General features: G+C 31.7%; 1 protein-coding gene across 2 annotated transcripts; it reads right to left on the minus strand.

Annotated features, from left to right (window-relative positions):
• Positions 1–376: 376 nt before the first annotated feature.
• LOC100170753 (peroxisomal 3-hydroxyacyl-CoA dehydrogenase-like protein) lies at positions 377–6,746 on the minus strand. 2 transcript variants are annotated; one of them, XM_006580846.4, is made up of 5 exons: positions 5,782–6,746; positions 3,056–3,320; positions 2,628–2,849; positions 1,741–1,853; positions 377–970 (listed from the first exon to the last, which is right to left on the minus strand). In XM_006580846.4, exons 2-5 carry the CDS (start codon positions 3,308–3,310, stop codon positions 601–603), a joined length of 960 nt encoding a protein of 319 aa, XP_006580909.1. In that variant the 5' UTR covers positions 3,311–3,320; positions 5,782–6,746; the 3' UTR covers positions 377–600.
• Between the last annotated feature and the right edge of the window lie 8,135 nt (positions 6,747–14,881).

Genomic DNA, 14,881 nt, shown 5'->3' on the forward strand with positions numbered 1-14,881 from the left:
TATATATATAGGCCGGCCTATCAGACTTATAAGACTTTTTAATAAGTCTAAGCCTGATCTATTTAATTTAATAAGTTTTTAAAAAAAAAGTCTGAGCCTAACCTTTTAATTAAATAGGCCAGTTCAAGCCAGACTTTATGTAGGTCAGGTCGTAGACCCCTGTAGGCCGGCCTGGCCTATTCCCACCCCTAATGGAGGGGATCCCACTCTAAGTTTTCACTTTCTATTATTATAGTCGAGATTTCAAAATAATTTGTATATCAACATTATACATGATATTATGTAAATTAAATGTTATATACTTGTAACTCTTAGGAAAAAAATTTAGTATCGGAATCAGCTTGGGAAATATAGACAAAAGTTAATAGGTTTAGAATTTTCCAGTCAAACACAATAAAATAAAATTAACTATGCATGAAGATTTAACTATGCATGTTTTACTATTAGTTCCTGCAATTTTCTTTTTGCTTGTATGCATAAAAGAAATAGAAGACACATTCAAGTATTCAACTTCAGCCGTGTGCACCACCCCCACGGTCAGACACAAGGTAATTAAAATGGGGGTGTTGAAAACTTGTTCTTCCAAGTGAAACAAACATTTTAGAGACGGGAAGATGATTTTGTAGACCTTGGATCTTTACTATATTCATACACACCAATACCTCGTTTTCTTCCAAGTCTTCCAGCATCAACATACTGCACAAGTAGAGGGCAAGGTGCATATTTGTTGTCACCAAGGCCAGCATGAAGAACTCTCATTATTGACAAGCACACATCCAATCCAATGAAGTCTGCAAGCTCTAAAGGACCCATTGGATGGTTAGTACCCAGCTTCATTCCTGTGTCAATATCCTCTTTGGTTGCAACACCAGTGTAGAGAGCAAAAAATGCTTCATTTATCATAGGCATAAGGATTCGATTCACTATGAAGCCTGAATAATCATGGGAGGTTATCACTACCTTGCCAAGCCTGCATATTGCACAAGCAGTAAATTAAAAGTACATTATTTAAATATGAATTCTGTCCTGCCACCTTACACAAGCAGGATATAAAACTGAGTCCACATATGCAAGAAACAGAAAAATACTCTTCAGCATATGAAGCTACACAATTAATCCACATTCAGAACACGTAGGAAATGTACAAAGGGATTCAGACATTAGATTTTCCTAGAGGTCAAGACAGTACACATTATAGTTTTTTTTTCTTCTAAAAGCAGGTTATTCCAATAGTCAAACACTACGAGATTAATCTTCCAAAAAATGTTAATAGCAAAACCATTATCTACTCATAATACTTAAAAGAATTATTAACTAAACATGTCCAATACTCTGGGGAAATGGGAACATGACAGCCTCAAGATGAACTCAATATCAATAATTCCAATTCCACCGTACACACGTATATAATTAATGTTTTCCTAATCACATTCACATTTTTCAAAGAGAAGATGGAGACAACCAGGGTATACATAAAATTAAACTCTTAAGCATGTATATTAAACTGCGGTTGCTTTGCAATTACAGAAATTATGAAAAATGAGTATCTAATAGCTCAAAATTGCACTTTTTATATCACTACTAAAAGAAATGCACTATCAAAATAGGGGGAAATTGAGAATCTAGTAATTTGAAATTGAGCTCTGCACCGACAATTGCATAAACCTTAAAAACTATCAAACCATGAAGGATCACAATTTAAAAACGTGCTAAGTAGAATTTGACTGGGGAATCTTAAACCTCTCTGACAATGCTTTCGTAGCAACGAATGTCTCCTCAGAAGTGTCTGCACCTCGTACAATCTCAATCAATTTCATCACAGGAGGTGGGTTCATAAAATGCATTCCTATCACCTGATAAAAATGAAGTTAACTTCTTCAATTTATATAATGGTAAGTTATATAAATTCTTATCCATCAATAATTTATATAATTATAAGTTATAAAAATTCCTATCATCTGATAACTGATTTGGCTATATATGAATTGACGGTAGAGGGTGGAACGGAGATGTTTGGAATTGAAGAGTAAATTGTTTCATTGTTTGGTTTGTAAAATTATATGAATGAAACATAATATAAGAAGATGGATCATGATCCATTCCAATGATTAACCATAATTTTATTCCTCATATTTGGAGTGCACTTGAAGGAACAAAGCATTTAAATTACAAAATGACTATTTTATCTTAGTAAATTTTAACCTAAACATAGCCTCCTAAGGATAATATATTTAAAATAAAGATAATCAATAAGTTTGTTTAAATTTATTTATTGAAATAAGTCTTTATATTTTTTTAAATTGTGTTTTCTTAAAAAAAATTAATTTTATATTTATTTTAAAAAACAAACCCTGCACTTATTTTTTATATTCAATTTAATTCTCAGTTCTCATCCAATTTAATTTAGTCTTGCAGTCAAAACTAGATTAAAAGTACGTTTAAAATAGTCACTAAATTGTTTTAAACCTTCATATAAAATATGCATATTTCTTAACGCCTTTAATTTAATTTAATCAAAAGAATTAAATTTCACATCAATTCAATTGTAAATAATAAAGAGAAGATTTATGTTGTGATGCATACTGACGTGGCCGGCATAAAGAGAAGATTTATCCAGGGATAGATACCTGACGTGGCCTGCTGGTAGAGGTGGCTAGACGCGTGACGGAAATGGAACTGGTGTTGGACGCCAAAATCGCAGAACTCTTGGCAATCCTATCGAGTTGCGCAAACAAACTCTTTTTCACATCTTCGGATTCCACAATCGCCTCAATGATCAAATCCGCTAGCTGTAAATCCTCCAAATCCGTCGTGAGACGCAGTCGTTTCAAAGCATCAGCACCCGCAACCTGTTAAACAAATAACAAGAAGAAGAAGAAGAAAATTGCTCAATTTCAAATCGCACAAGTACTAGTTGTCTTGTTCGGATAAGCTCTAAAATAAAATAAAATAAGTTTCTTTCGTTAAATAAAGTGTTTTTCTGGGGTGGAAAAAGAAGCTAAAAATTGAAAAAATAAGATTAGGAAATAATTTTTTTGGTTTTGGTGGGTGTGACCTGAGAGATGTGGTTTTTGGAAACGAAACGGTTGATGGAGGAAGAGATGGAAGAGGAGGCTTTGGAGAGAGCTTGAGGGTCGAGGTCGTGAAGCCAAACGTCGATGCCGTGCATGGCAGCGACTTGGGCTATTCCCGATCCCATTTGGCCACTCCCCACCACACCGATTCTCTTCACCTCTAACATTTTTCTTTTTCTTTTTTCCTCTGTTGTTGTTCTTCTGTGATGATGATGATAGCTAGGTTTCGCTTTCATGTATCAGCATCTGCTATGCCCCGAGTAAAAGTAGAGTAGTGCGACATATGAAAGACAACAGAACATGATTAGAATAGTACTTCATTATATAATTGATTTTTTAATTATAATTAAAAAAGAATTATAAATAAAAATTTAACTGAGTTTTCAATTATTAAAGTGTTTAATCACATCTTTCAGTTATTTTAAAACACTGTAATTGTGCCAATTATGTTAGTTTGTGTACTCATGGAAATTTTGCTTCTAGTGTTTTTTCTCACTCTTTGGTTTCCAATTCTTTCTCATTTAATTTTTTCTTCCTTCACACACACTAAGTAAGAAACTAAAAAAAAAAAAAATTTTACTCTATCACTTGTTTATTATAAGAAACACATAGGTAGTATTACTCAATAAAATTACGTAATTAAAATTAATATGTTGAAAATCATGAAAAAGATTATTTTAAAATAATTAAAAATTACATCTTTTTAATAAAAATACACTATTTCAATAAATTGAAAACAAATTTTAATTTTCATAATAAATGTATTTAAAAATTACTACATATTAATATTATATCAGTAATAAATTAAATAAACTCACAAATTTTGATAATTATACAGTATTATATATTCATATTTACTATTTTTATATGTCATAGTTAGTAGTATTTGAATAAGAAAAAAAAAGAGAAATATATAAAATAATTAACTTAACTTTAAAATCATTAATGTTATTAGTATAGTTTTATAGTATAAAGTCATAATAATGGTTCTAGGGAAAAAAATCATAACAATATTTTTTACTCACACATAAAGTAAAGGAGAAAAAAAAAAGCATGATCAAATATTTGTTTTTATAATCAAGTCTATTTTTCTTTTATATATATATATATATATATATATAAATCTAAACTTCACACTTATACAATCTTTTACTCAAAGGAGAAAAAAAAACATGATCAAACATTTATTTTTTATAATCAAGTCTATTTTTCTTTTATATATATATATATATATATGAATCTAAACTTCACACTTATACCATCTTTTACTCACAACTGGAGTAAAGGAGAAAAAAAGCATGATCAAACATTTAATTTTTATAATCAAGTTTATTTTTCTTATATAAAAAATATAAATCAAAAAATGATCTAAAAATAGTAAATATGAATATACAATACTGTATAATTATCAAAATTTTGTCAGTTTATTTGATTTATTACTGATATAATATTAATATGTAGTAATTTTTAAATATATTTATTATGAAAATTAAATTTTTTTAAAATTTGTTAAAATAGTATATTTTTATTAAAAAGATATAATTTTTAATTATTTTAAAATAATATTTTTCATCGTTTTAAAGATATTAATTTTAATTATGTGATTTTATTGAATAATACTACATCTGTTTTTCTTGTAATAAACCCAGTGATACAGTGAAAAATATTTTTTCTTCTTTAGTATCTTAATTAGTGTGAATTAGTGTGTGAAGGACGACAAAAATTATCAATTACACAGTCCCTTTAACCATAACATAAGAGATAACTGTACATTAGCACCCATTACACAATACCTTTCAACATAAACCAGGATTCACACTTATAAGTCATCACAGTATTATCCAATTATATAATGAAAAATACCCAATCCTATAAACAAAAGATCAAACAAGCATAGACATAACTTACCAAAAAGATCACCTACTAAAAGATTACTGCAATTTTCAAAGGTATCTTGACTTTTCAGACCATGTATGAGTAAAAGTAGGGTAGTGCGACATATAAAAGACAACAGAATATGATTAGATAGATGGAATAGTACTTTATTATATAATTGATTTTTTAATTATAATTAAAAAATTATCATTAAAAAAGAATTATAAATAAAAATTTAATTGAGTTTTCAATTATTAAAGTGTTTAATCACATCTTTCAATTATTTCAAAACACTGTAATTGTGCCAATTATGTTAGTTTGTGTACTCATGGAAATTTTGCTTCTAGTGTTTTTTCTCACTCTTTGTTTCCAATTCTTTCTTCACACACACTAAGTAAGAAACTAAAAAAAAATATTTTTACTCTATCACTTGTTTAGTATAAGAAACACATAGGTAGTATTATTCAATAAAATCACATAATTAAAATTAATATCTTGAAAATCATGAAAAAGATTATATTAAAATAATTAAAAATTACATCTTTTTAATAAAAATACACTATTTCAATAAATTGAAAACAAATTTTAATTTTCATAATAAATGTATTTAAAAATTACTACATATTAATATTATATCAATAATAAATTAAATAAACTCACAAATTTTGATAATTATACAGTATTATATATTCATAAAAATTATCAATTACACAGTACCTTTAAACATAACATAAGAGATAAGATAACTGTACATTAGCACACCCATTACACAGTACCTTTAAAATACCCAATCCTATAAACAAAAGATCAAACAAGCATAGACATAACTTACCAAAAGATCACTGCAATTTTCAAAGATATCTTGAGTTTTCAGACCATGTTGCTATAAGTAGGTAGGCACATGATCTGGCAACCAGGAACGAATTAGATGTGGGGCAAAAATTCTTAAACCTTTTGCTGGGAAAATCAAGGAACTGAGCACCACATCTTGAAGGTTCTTAGCAAAAACTTCTATCTCACCAACCATAAACCATTGAAGCTCCAAAAATGTAAGACTCAAGTTTCGAAATTCAAGTTTCTCAAAGTCATATGAGTGAATGAGACTAAACTTCTCCCCACACGAGCAGCCAAGATACCATTGATGATTTCATCCTCCATAGTCATTTCCTCCCATTTTAGAATTTTCAACTGTTCACAACTTTCAAATGCAGTTAAAGCTAACTATTCAACGGATCGTTGGTCAACTCAATTGGGTAGAGATCTAAAAATATTCTAGGTTAGAAATCGATTGCTACATCTCTAGAGGCAGGTGTCCAAAACACTGTCGTCAACCTCTTCAAATAATTTTTTTACACTCTAGGGTTAAGACCTTAACCCTTTTTCCAATATCACAAATTCAACCCATTTGTCCGTCTCGACAATAGAGAGGCGGAGGGAGAGTGTCTAAAGCGGTAATCAGATCACCAAGATGATGAAGTAATACCTGGTATTCAAATCTACCATATCGATGGGCATGTTGTTGTGTGGATTTAATTTGATCAAAATTTACCACTCTTGATGATGAATTCTCAAATTGATATAAGGGCTTTATCATAGGACTCACATCATCAAAGTAAAGGCATGCTTCCACGCAAGGGTTTCCATCTGTTGGATTGCATCATCTGGGAGTTGGTTAATTGTGTTCATCCTTCCATGGTCTCAGCTTCTCACACCCTTCAATGGGGGGTTTTGTCTTGTCGTAGTTCTTTTTTCTTTTGTAGAATGAGTACTAAGAAGATGTGACTTTTGCAACAAGTTTATATAATGAATATTCTATCTTTCTTAATTAGTAGGCAATCACTCCTGTCTTTTGCACTTTTTTCTAATATATAATGTATGGAGGCATCAAATCTAAAGAAATCTGATTCCACGCGAAAAAAAAAAGTTTCATGAAATTGAGATGAAACTTCATGCTTATACACTGTTATTTAAATGTTAAATTCAAAACAGAAAAAAGAACAATAACATTTGAATTTCTGTTAGACTTTTTGTCAATTTTCACTTCATACACTAACAAGTTTTTAAACTTAATTTTGAATATTGTAAGTACAAAAAAAATTATACATGTTTTTTGAAATTTTTTTCCAATTAATTAGGTGTGAAAACATTTTTAAAAAGGAAAGAAAAACTAGAGTTGAATATTATTAATATTTTTTTTTTAACCATGTCAATGTAAGAATATATATTAACACAAAATATTTTACATTAACTATAGGATCAGTCTTCCTCATTATGAATGTGGGTTTGATTGTGCACTAAACCTCTAAGTAGGCTTCTACGGAAAATCCCAACATGCCATTGATACCCTAAAGGATAGTATTTAGGACATAAGGGTGGCAATGTGTAATCTTTTTCAAAAATTAATAAGGGGGTTGATGTAATATTTTTAAAAGAATCAAGGGGATTAATATAGAGGTAATAGAAAATAGAGTTATTAGGAAAAAATTCATAAAATCAATGGAAGTTCAATGTAATTTACTCAATTTATTACTAGCTATTTCATCTTTTGAAAGTAACAGAAATAGTTTCAAACAATAAATTATGCCAATTGTGATTAATTGTGAATGATCAAATGGATATATCAATTTACCTAAAAACATAAAATTTCTAAAGCTCATTTTGAAAAAAAGAACATAATTTATTTCTATAAAATTAATTGTTATAATCTTTGGTAGATTTTTCATGTATGTGCACAATTCCTTAAAAGTTTGTTTGGATAGGGTAATTTAACTAGATAATGTATTTTTTATAGGGAATTAAATTTTTTTCTATTAAAAGTAACTGATTGGATATTTTACTAAAAGAAATTTTAAATTTAAGAAGGGATTTTAGTTAATTGAAAAAATAGAATTTCAAATTCCATCTCAAGAGAATGAATTTGGAAATTCTCACTCTAGACAGAGGCGCACCTCCATGCTCGATGTGGAGCCTCCCTCTAGTTCGTCTTACTTCTCTCTTGAACTTTCATGGTTTTGATGTTGTTCTTATGTGATTATTGTTTTGTTTTCCTCAATACTCAACTGAAATCCAATCTAGGATTCATATATTTTCCTCAATACTCATTCTTACAAACCTAATCCCTAACTATAGAGCTTGGCCTTCAAAATGAGTGTGCTCTATTTCGATGTTTAATTGATTGAAAACTATCAGTTATTTTGGTCATGCTTTGGATTTCGATGTTTAATAAATTTTAAAACAAAAACCATAACAAAGAAAACTATTAGGTCCTACATTTAGTCTCTAGTTGGCAACTATTTTGGTCATGCTTTGGATTTGAGTAAACCCGGGCTTTTTAAAATGTTTTGTCATACCCATTGTTGGAACAAGGACATTATAATAATGAAACCAAACACATGAATCAATTAACACAATTATTTAATTTAATTAAAGATTAATTTTAAGTTTAAATTGTCAGCATACAGTAATTAAAAAATTTGTCACCTATAATAATTTTATATATTTGAAGATTATTTTTAATGAAAAATACAAGTAGTGTATAAAAAAAATCAATCAATGGATGGCTGACTTCATGATTTAGCGTTAACCTTCAAACCCATCAGAATACAAAATTAGTGCTAACTATAGTGGATGGGTACCAAAAAAGTCAAAAGAAGACAAATGACAACTCTCTAGTTATATACCAGCACATTAGCACACATCAATAATGTGGCTATAATCTGTCTAATCATGTTGATGACTTTAAAAGAAGCCAGATTACAAGCGCAAAACAAGTGTAAAAACAGAGGGTACCCAATGCCTAAAGCCAAAATAGTAGATGGGTCATGGGGAGGTAGGTGACTGCAAAACAGAGGAGTCACGTGAATAAAAGCAAAACACTATAAAGAAGGCTAGTTCACTACTTGGCTGCACTACATTGAAAACCTGACAAAACCCCTGAAAAATCTAATTATGCACTGCAAAGTGAGCTTTAATTGGGGTTAATTTAGGAAATTTCAAGTATCACCCTCATATTTTAATTGGGGTTAATTTAGGATATTTGAACTGTGGAAAAAGTTTTTCTTTACCAAGTACAGAAGAAAAATATGAATGGGGAATAAAAGGAGAACGTCAAAATTATAAATTAAAACCACTCTTGCTTTTCCTTCATGCCTTAAATATTTTTTACTATAATACGTTTCTTTTGTGTTTGTGGGTCAAAAGTTTTTTCCTTTTTCCTTTATTTTATAATTGAATTTGTTCTCTTTGTCTTTATCAGTTGTAAGGAAGATCGTGTTAGAAATATAAATAACGATTTATAAATTTCATAGAGCTTACTTTTAAGATAGTTTTTTTAGGTAAGTCCTTCTTTTTACTGCAAAATCAATTTTAGGCAACTCTTAAGATAGTTAAAGCTTGACAAACGTGAGTTTTAGAAATATAAAGAGGGATTTATAAATTTTCATAGAGCTTAGTTTTAAGATAGTTTTTTTAGGTAAGTCCTTCTTTTGACTGCAAAATCAATTTTAGGCAAGTCTTAAGATAGTTAAAGCTTGACAAACGTGAGTTTTAGAAATATAAATAGGGATTTATAAATTTTCACAGAGCTTAGTTTTAAGATAGTTTTTTTAGGTAAGTCCTCTTTTTTTACTGCAAAATCAATTTTAGGCAAGTCTTAAGATAGTTAAAGCTTGACAAACGTGAGTTTTTAAATTAGCAATCGGGACTTTGATCATCCTCAAATTATTTTTTCACTATATTTACATTTGCACACGCAAAAAATGAGAGAATTTATTCTTTCTCTAATTTCAACCTAATCTTTTTTTTTATTTCCACAAGAAGTTTGCTAAAGATAAGGAGAATGTAAAATGCTGTTTTTTCTCTTTTTTTTAATATTCTTTATTATTTTGAATCTAAATTTGGAGAAAAGACATACACACTGCCTAAAAAATAACCTACCTACCATTAATTCTTTTGAGAGACCCGCATCAAATAGGATATTAATCTAATAGGTTCGTTCTCTATGTAGTTTAATTTTTAGTTCACCTGTAGGAGTCAATTAGATCTATTTAATAGGGTTTGTTTATTTAAAAAAATAGCAAATTGGCATTTTGCAAGGAGAAGTAAATGTGGTAAAGTGGATTAATTCACACTCACCACTCCAAAGGCAAAAATGGGACAACAGAATCTTTGGCAATGACAGAAGAGCCAGCTTGGCTAAGACGCAAACAAAGATAATCACAGAAACATATGCATCACTTTTCAAATTACAATCAGTAAATGTACAATGAAGAAAACCCAAACAAAGGATGTACAGGATATGATGTACACTCATTCACAAAAAAAAAACAAAAGATGGTCCATGATAGCATCCTGATGTCCAAGGTGCAAATAGCAGATAAAGGTGCAGAACAAACACAGCAATATGAAGGTGAGGTGCCAATAGCAAGTGATACCAAGAGAAAGGTCTCGAGGCCCAAGTACCTGAAAGACTATGTTTGAGAGCCTGAGGTTCCTGAGGATGGTGCTGCAAGATCGTGCTTGGGATCAAGCTTAACGGTCTAGATATTTCAATTACCTTGATATTCCATTTATGCAGAAAAAGACAAATTCAGTTATTGTAGAATATCATTATAAATATCCTTATGTAAATAATAGCATCATCAATAAGAATTTCACCTTCTTCTTCATCTTGTGTGTGGAGGTTTCCCTGGTCCTCGAAATCCAGGAATTCTTTAGCTTTGTGTATCAGTCCAGCATTAAAATAAACCATACAAGGCACACCATTATATATTAAATAAAAAATAATGAAGGGGATGTAAAAATATATATACACTGATCTAAATATGCAAATAAATTTAAATAGCATATTTAGATCAAACAGCGGAAATTAAAAAGAATTGCGAGCGTACCTCCAGCCATTGCAAATTGAACGGGAAGCGGCGCACACACGAACCTGAAAGACAGTTTTGTTCTTCCAGACCCTTACTCACTTTGAATAGATGGTGTATTTTTTCTGAATAGAGAAGTGGGTTTGGTGATACAAAACTGAGAGCACCCCATCCTATTTATAGAGTCTGTCCATCACAGAGCTCTCAACTTGTTATCAGAACGTGAGATAAGAAGTTATCAGACGTGAGATAAGAAGTTATCAGTACGTGAGATAAATGATGGGTATGTGATTTGTTACTGGTGGTTGCAAATATATTTGCAAAGATATGGGATGAATGTGGATGGAAAATGGACCAGATTCAAAATAACTAATTTTTTTCAAAAATAATAAAATTAATTAATTAAAAGAACGTGGAGGTGAACGTGCGCTTCCAACATTCTCCCACTTGGTCCATTTAACCCAACATCAACCGTAACAAGAAACATAATATATGAGTCATGGTGATAGGTCCTCTGATGATGAGTAGTATCTTCCATGTACCACAATATATCAAGTTTCTCAACACTAGCTCTCAACTTAATGAATAAACCATATGTTTATTCTATATCTAAACTGAATGATTTTTCTCAAAATAAATAAATATGTGCACAAAACCATATGAGAAAATATCTAACTCAATAAGAGTTTCATTGAAAATAACAAATGTACGTACAATGAAATTACATCATGGAACCAAGTTCCATTCGTACTACATGATCCTTAAAATTCTTTGGTGGCATGCCTTTAGTTAAAGGATCAGCAATCATTAACTCAGTGTTGACGTGTTCAATGACCACTTTCTTTTCTTTAACACGTTCTCTTATGGCTAAGTACTTGATGTCGATGTGCTTACTTCGACTTCCACTTTTGTTGTTTTTAGCCATAAACACTGCAGCAAAGTTGTCACAATACAACTTTAATGGCCTAGAAATAGAGTCCACAACTCTAAGGCCAGATATGAAACTCTTCAACCATACACCATGCGAGGTAGCCTCAAAACAAGAAACGAACTCAGCCTCCATAGTGGAAGTAGCAGTCAAGGTTTGTTTGGCACTTCTCCAAGATACAGCTCCACTGGCTAACATAAAAATATAACCAGATGTTGATCTTCGTGAATCAACACAACCAGCAAAGTCTGAGTCGGAGTAGCCGATCACTTCCAGACAATCAGTTTGTCTGTACATGAGCATGTAATCCTTTGTTCCTTGAAGATATCTCATCACTTTCTTTGCAGCTTTCCAGTGGTCAATACTTGGATTACTTTGATATCTTCCCAAAACTCCAACAGCGAATGCAATATCAGGTCTAGTGCAAACCTGAGCATACATAAGGCTTCCAACTGCTGAAGCATATGGAATATTTTTCATGTGTTCCCGCTCAAAATCATTTTTGGGGCATTGAATCAAGGCAAGTTTGTCACCCTTCACAATGGGAGCTACACTTGGTGAACAATCTTTCATATTAAATCTCTCTAAAACTTTGTTGATATAGGATTCTTGAGACAAGCCTAAAATGCCTCGAGATCTTTCTCTATGGATCTTTATGCCTATGACATAAGATGCCTCTCCCATATCCTTCATATCAAAGTTCTTTGAGAGAAATTGTTTCACCTCATATAGCATACCCTTATCATTAGTCGCAAGCAGAATGTCATCTACGCATAATACAAGGAAACAAATCTTACTCCCACCGACCTTCTCGTATATACAGTGATCCATGACATTCTCTTCAAAGCTAAATGAAGAAATTACCTCATGAAATTTTAAATACCATTGGCGGGAGGTTTATTTCAATCCATAGATGGACTTATTAAGCTTGCAGACTAAGTGCTCACCAACACTAGATAAGAATCCCTCAGGTTGTTTCATGTAAACCTCTTCTTCTAGATCACCATTCAGGAACGCCGTTTTCACATCCATTTGATGCATCTCAAGATCAAAATAAGCTACTAATGCCAAAATTACTCGAAGAGAGTCTTTCTTAGATACAGGGGAAAAGGTCTCTCTGTAATCTATTCCTTCTCTTTGAGTGAATCCTTTAGCAACAAGTCTTGCCTTATGTCTCTCAATGTTGCCTTCTGAGTCTTTCTTTGTTTTGAAGACCCATCTACATCCGATGGCTTTTACACCAACAGGCAACTCAACGAGATCCCAAACTTGGTTAGATGCCATAGAATCCATCTCATCTCTCATAGCATTATACCACACATTTGATTCCTTAAAACTCATGGCTTGTGAAAACATCTCAGGATCATTTTCGGCTCCAATGTTGTAGTCTGATTCTTGTAGGTACACTACATAATCACTAGGAATTGCTGTCTTTTTTACTCTAGGAGATCTTCTTAATGTTGTTTGGTCATCTTGCTGAGGAACTTGTTCAAATGGTTCTTCACCAGTTTGTTCAACATCATCATGTTGTTCCTCACAAACAACTTGATCTACATGATCACTTTCAACAGCTTATGGAACTTCAATCACTGGTTGTCTAACACCCATTTTAATTTGGGGGTGGGAATGACTACCAACCTATTACTTGTCCCAGAAGGTTCAGCTTCATAGTGATCCCTTTCAGAAGAAATGTTCTGAAATTGATCACTTCCACTGATCAAGTCATTTTCAAGAAACTTTGCATTCCTTGATTCCACAATCCTAGTGTTGTGGGATGGACAATAGAACCTATACCCTTTAGACCTTTCAGCATATCCAATGAAATACCCAGTAATAGTCTTAGGGTCTAGTTTCTTCTCTTGTGGATTATAAATTCTTACTTCAGACGGGCATCCCCAAACACGTATATGTCGCAAACTTGGTTTCCAACCCTTGAATAACTCAAAAGGTGTCTTTGAGACAGCCTTGGTTGGAACTCGGTTTAATATATATACGCAGCCGTCTTAAGAGCATCAATCCACAAGAATTGAGGAAGCTTTACATTACTCCTCATGCTTCTCACCATGTCTAATAAGGTTCGATTTCTTCGTTCTGCTACACCATTCTGATCCGGAGAACCAGACATAGTGTATTGGGCAACAATCCCATGTTCTTGAAGAAATTTTGCAAATGAACCTGGTGCTTGTCCATCCTCTGTGTATCTACCATAGTACTCCCCACCTCTATCTGATCTCACGATCTTAATTTGTTTTCCACATTGTTTCTCAACTTCATCCTTAAAAACTTTAAAGGCATCTAAAGCTTCATTCTTAGAATGAAGTAAGTAGAGATACATATATCGTGAATAATCATCTATAAAGGTTATGAAGTATTTCGGACTATTTGCATCCATGTCTGGACAACATATGCCTGTATGTATGATTTCTAATAAATTAGAACTCCTCTTTGCACCCTTTTTAGACTTGTTAGTTTGCTTACCCTTAATGCAATCTACACAAGTCTCAAAATCAGCAAAATCCAAAGTACTAAGTACTCCTTCATTTACTAATCGCTTGATTCTTTCAATAGAGATATGTCCTAATCTCCGGTGCCACAACATAGAGGATTCTTCATTCACAATACATCGTTTTAACCCAACAGAAACGTGCATAGAAGTAGCGTCATTTTGCAATTCAATCGAATAAAGACCATCAACCAATTGACCACAACCAATAATTTCATATTTATTTAGTAAATTAAAACCAAAGTCTGTAAAATTAAAATAAAATCCCAAAGGTGCAAGTTTAGAAACAGAAATTAAGTTTTTACAGAAACTAAGAACATAAAAAACTTTCTCCAAATGTAATTTAAAGCCACTACTTAAGACTAAGACGCACGTTCCAATGGCCTCTACATGTGAGCTCATCCTACTCCCTGAGTAGATGCACTGCTCACTTCCCACTGGCTTCCTTAGGCTTTCCATACCTTGCAAGGTATTAGAAACATGGATTGTAGAACCAGAGTCAATCCACCATGTATTATGATTCACATTAATCATATTAGATTCATAACAAACAAAGGCAAATGGTGTACCTTTCTTCTCAAACCAACTTTTAAATTTGGGGCAGTCCTTCTTCATGTGTCCTTTCTTTTTACAG

Source organism: Glycine max, chromosome 6, assembly GCF_000004515.6.
Source record: "Glycine max cultivar Williams 82 chromosome 6, Glycine_max_v4.0, whole genome shotgun sequence".
Classification (NCBI taxonomy): Eukaryota; Viridiplantae; Streptophyta; class Magnoliopsida; order Fabales; family Fabaceae; genus Glycine; species Glycine max.